Source organism: Pleurodeles waltl, chromosome 7 (genome assembly GCF_031143425.1).
Source record: "Pleurodeles waltl isolate 20211129_DDA chromosome 7, aPleWal1.hap1.20221129, whole genome shotgun sequence".
In the NCBI taxonomy this organism is placed as follows: Eukaryota; Metazoa; Chordata; class Amphibia; order Caudata; family Salamandridae; genus Pleurodeles; species Pleurodeles waltl.
Genome location: NC_090446.1, coordinates 1,061,606,626 through 1,061,621,567, shown reverse-complemented (window position 1 = coordinate 1,061,621,567; position 14,942 = coordinate 1,061,606,626). Strand labels below are relative to the sequence as shown.

General features: G+C 44.5%; 1 protein-coding gene across 1 annotated transcript in view; it reads right to left on the bottom strand.

Moving 5' to 3' along the window:
- Nucleotides 1-14,942, bottom strand: part of UTP6 (UTP6 small subunit processome component) — a 369,699-nt gene that overhangs the window by 319,834 nt on the left and 34,923 nt on the right. The window contains exons 2-4 of the mRNA XM_069199997.1: nt 3,006-3,090; nt 194-235; nt 5-97 (exon numbers count right to left, since the gene is read on the bottom strand). Coding sequence (XP_069056098.1) covers nt 5-97; nt 194-235; nt 3,006-3,090 — 220 coding nt within the window. The remainder of the gene's footprint in view (nt 1-4; nt 98-193; nt 236-3,005; nt 3,091-14,942) is intronic.

Here is a 14,942-nt window from a genome sequence, read left to right as displayed (position 1 = left end):
ATACCTTCCATCTTGTTGTGGCACGTTTAAATATGCGGTGTATCCGATGCACAATGGAATACTCAATTTCATCTTTTTTAAAGAAGTATCCGATACGCTGGTGGTATAGAATAGGGAAAGGAGTTAGCCAACAGTATGCTGAAACCACCATGAATAACTGATTAATTTGTACTAGAATTGTTTATCGACTTACCGATCTTCTTTTCTTTATGAGTTCCAGAAGATTAATTTCATACTAGAGTCAATGTAAAAAAAGAAAGTAACTGACAATTGGTTTTATAAAATAAACAGAAATGTTTGGTACTGGAGGCTTGGCATGGTACTATGTCTTCTTGTGTAGGTTACAATGACTGTGGGATTTGAAACAGTGTTAGCTTCTGGACCAAAGCTGGTCAGTATTTTCAAAAGTGCAAAAATACTTAATGAATGGTGCCCTTATCTATTGAAAAGTTATGTAAACATGTATCTTTCAATTTCTAGAACTGATCACTCAACAAAATATACTTATTGTTCATTAAAAGTGAAACTGTCAATTATCAAGCAGCAATGATTCAACAACTAAAGTAACAAGGGTGTGAATTTGAAAAAGGTAAACTGTATGGGATTAATGTACAGTATTTATGTACAAAATAAAAGATTCATACTTCTCACGTCTTCCATCTCCCATGCATGCACTATTACAAAAATTGCCAGCCAGTAAGATATTGAGAGTTTGCTTTATTGAGAGTCCTCAATGAGGTCAGGTCTACTGCACTGCTTCTGGCATAAAGCATACTTTTTGAGAGCTATTCACTAGTGATGTGGTTTGGGATAGTACATACAGAGTCTAAGGAGGTGGAACAGCACTTTTCTCCTCATTACTGACCTAGTTAACTATTCACTGGGGCTTTAGGAACTGGTTTGGGCTTATTTGTTTCAACCTTGGTTACAGTTTGCAGTTACATTACAGATTATTTCAGCTACCATGTGACTGAAACTAATGTTTTAACAAGTTTCACTTTTTTGCTACCATTGAATCCCACAGAGTGATAAATAACTCCACCTTTTCTGTGTAAGTGTACTTTCTAGTGCATGTTTGTTCACCATGAAGTCATGAATGAGGTTCATACTAGTCACCGTATGCATGCAAACATTAGTTACCTTGATAGACACTTAATCAGGCAGTCATGTTTTTAAATGAACAAAACTGGTTATTTATTTTTATGTTTGAGATCTGCTAGGCCTGGAGCTGGGTAGTTGAGATGTGCATTCTCTGCGATCTTCAACTGCATATCCATCAGTGACTATAATCAATCTGTCAACTCACTACCCAACATAAATTAAGCGCATGCATTGCTAGAGAAAACTGAAAACAATTCTTAATGTAAAAGAGACGAGTTCTACTGCACATATAAACATATAAAAACAAAACAGCAGCACCTGTTGATCAAATGGGCTTGACTACCACAAGAAAACACATGAAGGCAAAAAGGGAAGTAACTTTTCCTCTGCACAGAGTAGTTTATTAGAGGTACTGCTGAGGTATTGTCTTAAACAGATTCAACTTCATAACTGAATTATTTCAGAGTGTGTGTAGCTCATGCATTTGGTCTAGCTACATACATGCAAAAGTACTGTAAACTATACATTGAAGTAAACATTCATAAAATACTAATAACAAAACTACAATTGTACAGTGAGATCCTTGTTTAAAAGTCAGGCTTAAATGTATTTTTAACATTCAAGACTGCAATCTTGAAAAAAAAGGAACTGATAGATTTACAGACACACCTATTACAGCTATTTCATGAGATTGGTACGTAAACTTATAAGAAAGTCCTTCAGCCATAAGAAATTAATTTATTCTCAGGGTAAAATGTTCACCATGCACTGTAGGCGATCACTTTCTATTGAGGGTATTTTTAAAGACTTGTATGTGGTTTCATTCAATATAAACTAATTTCCACCAACTGCCAGCATTTCAACTAATTTACAAAAACTGAACAAGGTCATGACGTGACAGGATGACTAATTTTGTTTTTATGAACCCCACTCTCAAAACCTCACCCACTGTACAGCCCCCTTCCTAAACCTCTTGATGATTAGCATTACAAGCGTCCTACTCTAAGTGTAGAAGGCAACATTTGGATAAATAGAAGCTTTACTTTTGATGAAATACTTCATTTTGGAAAATTCAAATCAGAACATTGGGCACATGATCACAACAGATCCTGTGCGTCTGTATATGTATTTCTTTCCTGTGTGGAAAGTGCATCACTCTGCAATCTTTCCTTTTTAGCTTTGAATGATGCCTCTACTTCTGAGTGATTAAATGTGCTCTGCAAGTTTAAGGTATAATCGTCTCAGTCTGCTTCAGCTCAAAAGATTATGGTTCACACTTCACGTGTAAATCAATTTTTATTTTAGCTTTGATACCAGAGATAATGTCCTACAAGAAGCTAGGGAGTTCCATGCAGCCAAACCATATGCATACCATCTCACCCTTCTAATCTCACGTTCTCTGATAGCACTTGTAGATTAACTTGCATGCCTTTCTGATTGAATACGGGCTGAAAAACTTGCACCTTTTGCCTAAACATTAATACATTCCGATGTATTTGGCAATTACATTTCGATCCCCATTTAATGTTTCTAAAGTCTGCATATTTAATGTTGATGGCACAACATCATTTCTATCTCAGTACTTGTATGTAAGTAGAAGACTAGCTTGTGAATACAGCTTATGAATTAGAAGTTCAAATTGTGTGGATGCGGCTGTCATGCCTTCCTTTTATGCATTTATTTTCTTTGCCTGCTTAAGTGAAGAACTTAATATTCAAGGGGCATGCCGAAGGCATGAGGCATCAGAGATCCCTTTTAATTTAACTGTGAATTTCCCAAAAAGAATAATGTTTGCTTTTTAACATCCTTAGAATGTATGGGCCAATGTGGTTAAGAATTATGCCAGTTTCAACATACCTGACAAATGGGTTGCCACACTTTACATTACATAAAATGGCACTTACTTGCACATAATTGATGAAATCTTCTTTGCTGAGTGCTCTTCTGTGTATTTTGTACTCAAGAGAAGACACCTTCTTAATTACTGCCCTGTTAAAAAATAATGACAATAGAACTAAGCTCAGGGACCTTACAATGTTTTCCCCAATTACCAAACTTGTAGCAAATATATTCCTTTTTTTTTTTTTTTTTTTTTTTTTTTTTTTTTTAAATAAATGAAGGGTTGCCCCTATTTAAATGATCAAATAGCTATTCAAGCCCTGGTACTCTTTCATCTGGATGGCGGAAGCTCTGTGCTCCTTAACCTCCCAGTTACCACATTGGCCCTCACTTAAGGGGACTAACATGGCACAATATGTTTCACTTGGGGCCTGAAGCAATTTGATTTCATCAACCCCATCCTAGCAGAAATCCACTCACTCCTTTTACAGGCCCGCACCATCTTCAAAACCAACTGCCTTATTGATGACCTGTGCTCGCTTGCCTGGTAGACAAACTCATCATTTCAGCACACTCACAGCCAAGATACAATTAGCCTAAAGACAAAGAAGCATAGGATGTCAAACAACATCAGCATATCCATGAGGACCATCCCAAATGTACTCCAATACAGGAAAGAGTTGAAGATGCATCTCTTTAAAGAGCACTATAGCTATCTCTCCAATAACTTGTTGGCTGATCTTTGGCTTGACCATGCATAGTGCTCCGCTGTCTTGTGGGTAGCTTCGCACTGTACAAATACCACATAAAAATGTTTTCACTAGTGATCAGACATAAAAAATAATTTTATTAAATGTTTTTAGAGCTCACTAGCACTAGGCAGTATTTAAGCCCTATACAATGAATATAAAAAACGCACAAATAAGAAAATGAAGTAGTACAGAGCATAAAACGAAAAACATGAGGAGTATAACTCAATGGAATACAAGGTCAACATCGAGAGATGTTAGGGGAATAGGGAAAGAAGGGATGGACTATTCAGTGGAGTTAAGGGTAGGGGATAGTAAAACTATTCCAGAGACAGCTGCTTCGTGAAGGTGAAGAGAGAGGCATGGGTTCCAACGGCAAGTGGTAGAAAGTTGCAGGGTGAAGTCGCAAGCCCGCTGAAGGAGAAAGTCTGATGGTTGAAGCTGTGAATTTGGGGCGTCATTCCTCAAGCATTCCAATGTCATTGTGTTTTTTAAGTCCAATGACAGGCAGTAAAAAAGAATGGTGGGGAATGCTTTTCGGGTTGTTTACATGCAATGCCTCATAGCCTGAAGGTAATCTGAGCAGCTAATGGTAGCCAATGAAGCTTCCAAAGAATGGGGGGAGGAGGGGAAGGATTTTTATTGGAGAAGGTAATCAGTCTGGCTGGGGAGCACAAGAGGGTTATTTTAAGGAAACCCAGAATTTAGTGGAATTGTCAAAATCAAGTCTTACGATCACTAGTGTGTGAACTGTTATTTTCAGTCACTCTTTAGGAGTGAGATGTTTCACATTTTTGTATGGCGTGATGAAAGGCCAGGTTGTTAAAGGATGGTATAAGTGACAGGGAGGGATTCAAAGTAAAGCACACAGTCTTTGCAGTTACTGAAGATACCGAAGAGAAACCATCAATTTTCAGGTGCATTAAGAGATGGGGATCCAGCTTTCATTAGTGAGAAGTAGAGAAACTTCACTTTGTCTGAGTAGCAGAGAAGGAAATTTTCATCTACCTCACTTTAGTGCACTGTAATGATATTTGCTTTTGACCACTTACTCCACTTTACATTTAGCCTATCTGCACACAGTCACATTGGTGACCACCAGCTCCATTTTGATTACAGACTCCATTTTGCCCGTAACGTAGCTTTAGACACCATGAAGTTATTTTTCCATACACGTTATGCAATGTGTTTTTCGCTCATGTTTTCACTTTGCGCGTTTTCTCATCAAGGGCTAGGACATAATATGGAGGAGTCAGAGAGATAAGGATGTACTCGAATGATGTTTATGGTACTGCAGGGAACGGTTTAGTTTTGGGAGAGTGCCTTGGGATCTTGGCCAGTTCCAACGTGTTTCTTTCAAAACTGACCTGAAGTAGCCAGCATTTTGAACAACAATTTATGAGACGGGAGAGGTTTTCTACAATTCTCTGGCTTGTTTAAGGTATATAAGAGACCAAGACTAGATTTTCTCTTTCTTCACGGTCGACAAGGTTCACAGCTTGTTGTTGCTGGCAAACAGGTGAAGCGAATTCAAGTTTGGCCCCTTGTGATGAATTTTTAACTTTATTTTCTGCTTGCATTGTGAATGAATATATATATATATAAATAAATATAAAACTGCTGTTTATAGACTGAAGTAGATTACCCTTAGTGTATGGTTTCAAGATTGTGATTTCATTTCTGTGATTATTTTTGAACGTGCACTTTCAGTTGAACACTTGACCTTTTCTTTGTGAGCCTTGTGGAGTGATTTAATAAATGTACTTCTTTGACTAAGAGTTGCATACCAGAAATTCCTTTCAGTGTGTGTGTGTTTCATCTGTGAAGGAAAACACTTTGGTGTAGTCGGCAGTCTGAGAAAGGGATTGAATGCTGAAAGTGTGTACATTTAAAGGTGAAATAGGTTTGTCAAAAGCATCATCTGCTTCTAAAAACGTGTGTGAACAAGGTGTCCATGACATCCATATCCATGGATGGGTTCAGGAACCTTATAATGTTTTAGCAAATGTGTTTTCTCATTTATCCGGACTGTCTGAATTTTGGGATGACTGTTTAGGTGAGGTGAGGCAGAACCAAAACATGTTTAGCATGTTTGAAAAAAGTACCTTTTGAAGGGAAAGACAATATTTCAGTTCTTTGCAGACAGGGTGGATAGTTTTGTCTGCTTACAGGAAAATGCAAAAGAAGTGCAAGCAGTTAGAACACGAAAATCAGCAATTAGAAAAACAACTTATTGACTCAAAAAATACTACAACCATGCTGTCTTGTCAGAATAAATTATTACAAGACAAGGCTAACACGTACAAAACCATAGTTGAGCGTGCAGTGGTCGAAGTTGCCCAGAACAAATTCCATAAACGCAGAGGCAGAATAAATCCGAAAAAGGTTCATTTAGCTATTGACAAAGCTGGTTTGGACTGGAGCCCAGATTTGTGGGACACCAACGTTTAGGAGAGCAGTGATTTTTTCAAGCTCTAATGAGGAAGAGGTTAAAAAAAGGTGGGGCCCAGTGTGAGCCAAGTGAACAGAGTAAGAACGTGGTTCGTGCACAACCAATATACACACGGAAACTTCAGAGCAGCCCCCAGAATCCAGCTGGAATTGCACTACATGCTTTAGAAGATTATACCCAGAAAAAAATTAATTACATAATAGAAAGATTTCAACAGCGAAGTGGGGACTCATTACTTGCTTTGGTTGTGAGATTGTTTGAAACCGGAGCTTGTGGAGAGATGGTGTATTTAGGAGATTCTCCTAAATGTTGTACTTTAAGTTCTGATCCAGTAGTACAGGAACAGTTTAGGGGTTTTCAAGGGCAACACCAGACTATTTTATTGCAACTAGTTGTTGATGGATGTAATCTGAAGTATCAGACAGATTCAGAGTGGCCTCCCAATGAGAAACCCTGGTATACCTTGCAAGATGCAATGCAGAGAATTAAAGAGGATGTGATAAAACCTGCCATTTTCCTGGGTACTGCACACCAATTGTTAGATGGACCGCTTATCATACCCATAACTAAATACTTTGCATTGCTCCACCTGCTTATAAGCAAGTAATAATGACTGTCTTGATTAATCAGACAGGGCAGGCTTTGAAAGATGTGCTAGAAGCGGTCACAGAGTTAGGTGAATTTGTTGTTTGGGAAAAACCCGAGAGATCTTCAAGATCTGAGGGTCGCACAGATAACAACAGAGTATACAGGAGAGATATGTTTGTGGCATTAGTAAAGGATAGTGTCAGCAAGGAGCAGATTGATGGGATAGATACCAAAAGCCTATGGGAGATGTACCGTAAAAAAGGTTTGGATCGGAACGAAGGTAGCAGAAAGGTAAACAAGTAAGATTATATATGTTGAACTCAGAGCCAGCCAGTTACCAGAGGAAGGAAAAGAAAGACAGAAAAATGTTTCCGCACAAGAGGAAGAGGAAGATCTGGACAGTCACTGGTTAACTTTTGAGAACAGGACAAAAGTCGAGCCTGCTCACAAATATGAAAGCATATTACCAGACCTCATTTGGGCAAAAGTCAACAGGTTTAAATCAGACTAGGAAATTGGCCAAACTCCAGTATAAAGTTGGGCTCGTAAAGAGAACAATGTTTTGATTCAGAAATACATTGCAGACACAAAAAATGTGTGTAAGGAAATGCCTCCTTGGCATGGTTGCCCCCTGACTTTTTGCCTTTGCTGATGCTATGTTTACAATTGAAAGTGTGCTGAGACCTGCTAACCAGGCCCCAGCACCAGTGTTCTTTCCCTAACCTGTACTTTTGTATCCACAATTGGCAGACCCTGGCATCCAGATAAGTCCCTTGTAACTGGTACTTCTAGTACCAAGGGCCCTGATGCCAAGGAAGGTCTCTAAGGGCTGCAGCATGTCTTATGCCACCCTGGAGACCTCTCACTCAGCACAGACACACTGCTTGCCAGCTTGTGTGTGCTAGTGAGGACAAAACGAGTAAGTCGACATGGCACTCCCCTCAGGGTGCCATGCCAGCCTCTCACTGCCTATGCAGTATAGGTAAGACACCCCTCTAGCAGGCCTTACAGCCCTAAGGCAGGGTGCACTATACCATAGGCGAGGGTACCAGTGCATGAGCATGGTACCCCTACAGTGTCTAAACAAAACCTTAGACATTGTAAGTGCAGGGTAGCCATAAGAGTATAGGGTCTGGGAGTCTGTCAAACACGAACTCCACAGCACCATAATGGCTACACTGAAAACTGGGAAGTTTGGTATCAAACTTCTCAGCACAATAAATGCACACTGATGCCAGTGTACATTTTATTGTAAAATACACCACAGAGGGCACCTTAGAGGTGCCCCCTGAAACTTAACCGACTGTCTGTGTAGGCTGACTAGTTCCAGCAGCCTGCCACACCAGAGACATGTTGCTGGCCCCATGGGGAGAGTGCCTTTGTCACTCTGAGGCCAGTAACAAAGCCTGCACTGGGTGGAGATGCTAACACCTCCCCCAGGCAGGAACTGTGACACCTGGCGGTGAGCCTCAAAGGCTCCCCCCTTTGTCACAGCCCCGCAGGGCACTCCAGCTTAGTGGAGTTGCCCGCCCCCTCCGGCCACGGCCCCCACTTTTGGCGGCAAGGCTGGAGGGAACAAAGAAAGCAACAAGGAGGAGTCACTGGCCAGTCAGGACAGCCTCTAAGGTGTCCTGAGCTGAGGTGACTCTGACTTTTAGAAATCCTCCATCTTGCAGATGGAGGATTCCCCCAATAGGGTTAGGATTGTGACCCCCTCCCCTTGGGAGGAGGCACAAAGAGGGTGTACCCACCCTCAGGGCTAGTAGCCATTGGCTACTAACCCCCCAGACCTAAACACGCCCTTAAATTTAGTATTTAAGGGCTACCCTGAACCCTAGAAAATTAGATTCCTGCAACTACAAGAAGAAGGACTGCCTAGCTGAAAACCCCTGCAGAGGAAGACCAGAAGACGACAACTGCCTTGGCTCCAGAAACTCACCGGCCTGTCTCCTGCCTTCCAAAGATCCTGCTCCAGCGACGCCTTCCAAAGGGACCAGCGACCTCGACATCCTCTGAGGACTGCCCCTGCTTCGAAAAGACAAGAAACTCCCGAGGACAGCGGACCTGCTCCAAGAAAAGCTGCAACTTTGTTTCCAGCAGCTTTAAAGAACCCTGCAAGCTCCCCGCAAGAAGCGTGAGACTTGCAACACTGCACCCGGCGACCCCGACTCGGCTGGTGGCGATCCAACACCTCAGGAGGGACCCCAGGACTACTCTAAGACTGTGAGTACAAAAACCTGTCCCCCCTGAGCCCCCACAGCGCCGCCTGCAGAGGGAATCCCGAGGCTTCCCCTGACCGCGACTCTCTGAATCCTAAGTCCCGACACCTGGGAGAGACCCTGCACCCGCAGCCCCCAGGACCTGAAGGACCGGACTTTCACTGGAGGAGTGACCCCCAGGAGTCCCTCTCCCTTGACCAAGTGGAGGTTTCCCCGAGGAACCCCCCCCTTGCCTGCCTGCAGCGCTGAAGAGATCCCTAGATCTCCCATTGACTTCCATTACAAACCCGACGCTTGTTTCTACACTGCACCCGGCCGCCCCCGCACTGCTGAGGGTGAAATTTCTGTGTGGGCTTGTGTCCCCCCCGGTGCCCTACAAAACCCCCCTGGTCTGCCCTCCGAAGACGCGGGTACTTACCTGCAAGCAGACCGGAACCGGGGCACCCCCTCCTCTCCATTCTAGCCTATGTGTTTTGGGCACCACTTTGAACTCTGCACCTGACCGGCCCTGAGCTGCTGGTGTGGTGACTTTGGGGTTGCTCTGAACCCCCAACGGTGGGCTACCTTGGACCAAGAACTAAGCCCTGTAAGTGTCTTACTTACCTGGTTAACCTAACAAATACTTACCTCCCCTAGGAACTGTGAAAATTGCACTAAGTGTCCACTTTTAAAACAGCTATTTGTGAATAACTTGAAAAGTATACATGCAATTTTGATGATTTGAAGTTCCTAAAGTACTTACCTGCAATACCTTTCGAATGAGATATTACATGTAGAATTTGAACCTGTGGTTCTTAAAATAAACTAAGAAAAGATATTTTTCTATACAAAAACGTATTGGCTGGATTTGTCTCCGAGTGTGTGTACCTCATTTATTGTCTATGTGTATGTACAACAAATGCTTAACACTACTCCTTGGATAAGCCTACTGCTCGACCACACTACCACAAAATAGAGCATTAGTATTATCTATTTTTACCACTATTTTACCTCTAAGGGGAACCCTTGGACTCTGTGCATGCTATTCCTTACTTTGAAATAGCACATACAGAGCCAACTTCCTACAATGTGTAAAACAGTTCGAGCATTAGTGGATACTGGAGCGGAAACCTTTCTAATTTATGGAAACTCTAAAAAATGTAACAGGCAGCGTTATACCATCACAGGGTTGGGGGGGGGAACAGACCCCCGCTGTGCAAACTACTGTGCAAATGTGTAAGGAAATGCCTCCTTGGCATGGTTGCCCCCTGACTTTTTGCCTTTGCTGATGCTATGTTTACAATTGAAAGTGTGCTGAGGCCTGCTAACCAGGCCCCAGCACCAGTGTTCTTTCCCTAACCTGTACTTTTGTATCCACAATTGGCAGACCCTGGCATCCAGATAAGTCCCTTGTAACTGGTACTTCTAGTACCAAGGGCCCTGATGCCAAGGAAGGTCTCTAAGGGTTGCAGCATGTCTTATGCCACCCTGGAGACCTCTCACTCAGCACAGACACACTGCTTGCCAGCTTGTGTGTGCTAGTGAGGACAAAACGAGTAAGTCGACATGGCACTCCCCTCAGGGTGCCATGCCAGCCTCTCACTGCCTATGCAGTATAGGTAAGACACCCCTCTAGCAGGCCTTACAGCCCTAAGGCAGGGTGCACTATACCATAGGTGAGGGTACCAGTGCATGAGCATGGTACCCCTACAGTGTCTAAACAAAACATTAGACATTGTAAGTGCAGGGTAGCCATAAGAGTATATGGTCTGGGAGTTTGTCAAACACGAACTCCACAGCACCATAATGGCTACACTGAAAACTGGGAAGTTTGGTATCAAACTTCTCAGCACAATAAATGCACACTGATGCCAGTGTACATTTTATTGTAAAATACACCCCAGAGGGCACCTTAGAGGTGCCCCCTGAAACTTAACCGACTATCTGTGTAGGCTGACTAGTGTTAGCAGCCTGCCACGAACCGAGACATGTTGCTGGCCCCATGGGGAGAGTGCCTTTGTCACTCTGAGGCCAGTAACAAAGCCTGCACTGGGTGGAGATGCTAACACCTCCCCCAGGCAGGAATTGTCACACCTGGCGGTGAGCCTCAAAGGCTCACCTCCTTTGTGCCAACCCAGCAGGACACTCCAGCTAGTGGAGTTGCCCGCCCCCTCCGGCCAGGCCCCACTTTTGGCGGCAAGGCCGGAGAAAATAATGAGAAAAACAAGGAGGAGTCACTGGCCAGTCAGGACAGCCCCTAAGGTGTCCTGAGCTGAAGTGACTCTAACTTTTAGAAATCCTCCATCTTGCAGATGGGGGATTCCCCCAATAGGGTTAGGATTGTGACCCCCTCCCCTTGGGAGGAGGCACAAAGAGGGTGTACCCACCCTCAGGGCTAGTAGCCATTGGCTACTAACCCCCCAGACCTAAACACGCCCTTAAATTTAGTATTTAAGGGCTACCCTGAACCCTAGAAAATTAGATTCCTGCAACTACAAGAAGAAGGACTGCCTAGCTGAAAACCCCTGCAGCGGAAGACCAGAAGACGACAACTGCCTTGGCTCCAGAAACTCACCGGCCTGTCTCCTGCCTTCCAAAGATCCTGCTCCAGCGACGCCTTCCAAAGGGACCAGCGACCTCGACATCCTCGGAGGACTGCCCCTGCTTCGAAAAGACAAGAAACTCCCGAGGACAGCGGACCTGCTCCAAGAAAGGCTGCAACTTTGTTTCCAGCAGCCTTGAAAGAACCCTGCAAGCTCCCCGCAAGAAGCGTGAGACTTGCAACACTGCACCCGGCGACCCCGACTCGGCTGGTGGAGATCCAACACCTCAGGAGGGACCCCAGGACTACTCTGATACTGTGAGTACCAAAACCTGTCCCCCCTGAGCCCCCACAGCGCCGCCTGCAGAGGGAATCCCGAGGCTTCCCCTGACCGCGACTCTTTGAATCCAAAGTCCCGACGCCTGGGAGAGACCCTGCACCCGCAGCCCCCAGGACCTGAAGGACCGGACTTTCACTGGAGAAGTGACCCCCAGGAGTCCCTCTCCCTTGCCCAAGTGGAGGTTTCCCCGAGGAACCCCCCCCTTGCCTGCCTGCAGCGCTGAAGAGATCCCGAGATCTCTCATAGACTAACATTGCGAACCCGACGCCTGTTTCTACACTGCACCCGGCCGCCCCCGCGCTGCTGAGGGTGAAATTTCTGTGTGGGCTTGTGTCCCCCCCGGTGCCCTACAAAACCCCCCTGGTCTGCCCTCCGAAGACGCGGGTACTTACCTGCAAGCAGACCGGAACCGGGGCACCCCCTTCTCTCCATTCAAGCCTATGTGTTTTGGGCACCACTTTGAACTCTGCACCTGACCGGCCCTGAGCTGCTGGTGTGGTGACTTTGGGGTTGCTCTGAACCCCCAACGGTGGGCTACCTTGGACCAAGAACTGAACCCTGTAAGTGTCTTACTTACCTGGTAAAACTAACAAAAACTTACCTCCCCCAGGAACTGTGAAAATTGCACTAAGTGTCCACTTTTAAAGTAGCTATTTGTCAGTAACTTGAAAAGTATACATGCAATTGAAATGATTCAAAGTTCCTAATGTACTTACCTGCAATACCTTTCAAACAAGATATTACATGTTAAATTTGAACCTGTGGTTCTTAAAATAAACTAAGAAAAGATATTTTTCTATAACAAAACCTATTGGCTGGATTTGTCTCTGAGTGTGTGTACCTCATTTATTGTCTATGTGTATGTACAACAAATGCTTAACACTACTCCTTGGATAAGCCTACTGCTCGACCACACTACCACAAAATAGAGCATTAGTATTATCTATTTTTACCACTATTTTACCTCTAAGGGGAACCCTTGGACTCTGTGCATGCTATTCCTTACTTTGAAATAGCACATACAGAGCCAACTTCCTACAAAATGAAAATAGGGAGAACACCAAAAGGAGAATATACTGTTTTGATTGTGCCTCTTTTAGAATACATACTAGGGAATGACATTTTGAAAGGAATGACTTTGTATTTGAATGATGGTTATCAGTTTGGGTCAAAAAGATAGATTTCAGTGGCAGGCATGAGAATAAGTCATATGAAGATACCCCAAGTGAAATAGCCCCCAGCCACTAAGGTAATTCATTTGAAAGAGTACTGCATTTCCGGAGGGCATGAGGAAATAAGTGAAACTATAAAAGATATGATTGAAACTGGCGTAATAATGCCAACTACCACTGAATGGAACAATCCCCTCTGGCCCCTTCGTCGAACTGACGAGCGGTACAGAATGACGATTGATTACTGCGAGCTGAATAAATATACACCCCCTTTGACAGCCACGGTCCCAAAGACCATCACTTTCACTGAACGAAAACAGAACCATAAAGGGACATGGTATGCAACTATTGATATAGCTAATGCGTTCTTCTCTATACCCTTGGCCCGAGAATGTCAAGAACAATTTTCCTTTTCACATGCCAGCAGTCAATTCAGGATGCAAAGGCTCCCCCAAGGGTACTCACACAGCTCCATCATCTGTCACCAGCTGGTGGCAGGAACACCTGGATAAAATATCTATCATTCTAGGTGTGCAATTGACCCATTACATTGATAATGTGACGATTCAGGGAGAGACAGAAGACCAGGTGCAGACTCCGTTGGAGCGGGTTGTGGAACTCTTGCAGAGTAAAGGGTGGATGATTAAGCCAGACAAGACACAAGTACTGTAGGAAGTTGGCTCTGTAGGCACTATTTCAAAGTAAGGAATAGTATGCACAGAGTCCAAGGGTTCCCCTTAGAGGTAAGATAGTGGCAAAAAGAGATAATACTAATGCTCTAAGTGTGGTCGAGCAGTAGGCTTATCAAAGGAGTAGTGTTAAGCATTTGTTAAGCATCAATAAATGAGGAACACGCACTCAGAGACAAATCCAGCCAATAGGTTTTGTTATAGAAAAATATATTTTCTTTGTTTATTTTAAGAACCACAGGTTCAAATTCTACATGTAATATCTCATTTGAAAGGTATTGCAGGTAAGTACGTTAGGAACTTTGAATAATTACAGTAGCATATATACTTTTTACATAAAACACAATAAGCTGTTTTAAAAGTGGACACAGTGCAATTTTCACAGTTCCTGGGGGAGGTAAAGTATTGTTAGGTTTCACAGGTAAGTAAGTCACTTACAGGTTTCAGTTTTTGGTCCAAGGTAGCCCACCGTTGGGGGTTCAGAGCAACCCCAAAGTTACCACACCAGCAGCTCAGGGCCGGTCAGGTGCAGAGGTCAAAGAGGTGCCCAAAACACATAGGCTTCAATGGAGAGAAGGGGGTGCCCCGGTTCCGGTCTGCTAGCAGGTAAGTACCCGCGTCTTCGGAGGGCAGACCAGGGGGGTTTTGTAGAGCACCGGGGGGGACACAAGTCAGCACAAAAAGTACACCCTAAGCAGCGCGGGGGCGGCCGGGTGCAGTGTGCAAACATGCGTCAGGTTTTCAATGAGAGACCAAGGGATCTCTTCAGCGGTGCAGGCAGGCAAGGGGGGGGGGGGCTCCTCGGGGTAGCCACCACCTGGGCAAGGGAGAGGGCCTCCTGGGGGTCACTCCTGCACAGGAGTTCCGTTCCTTTAGGTGCTGGGGGCTGCGGGTGCAGGGTCTTTTCCAGCCGTCGGGAAATGGAGTTCAGGCAGTCGCGGTCAGGGGGAGCCTCGGAATTCCCTCGGCAGGCGTCGCTGTGGGGGCTCAGGGGGGACAACTTTGGTTACTCACGGTCTCGGAGTCGCCGGAGGGTCCTCCCTGAGGTGTTGGTTCTCCACCAGTCGAGTCGGGGTCGCCGGGTGCAGTGTTGCAAGTCTCACGCTTCTTGCGGGGAGTTGCAGGGGTCTTTAAATCTGCTCCTTCGAAACAAAGTTGCAGTCTTTTGGAGCAGGGCCGCTGTCCTCGGGAGTTCCTTGTTTTTCTTGAAGCAGGGCAGTCCTCTGAGGATTCAGAGGTCGCTGGTCCTTTGGAAAGCGTCGCTGGAGCAGG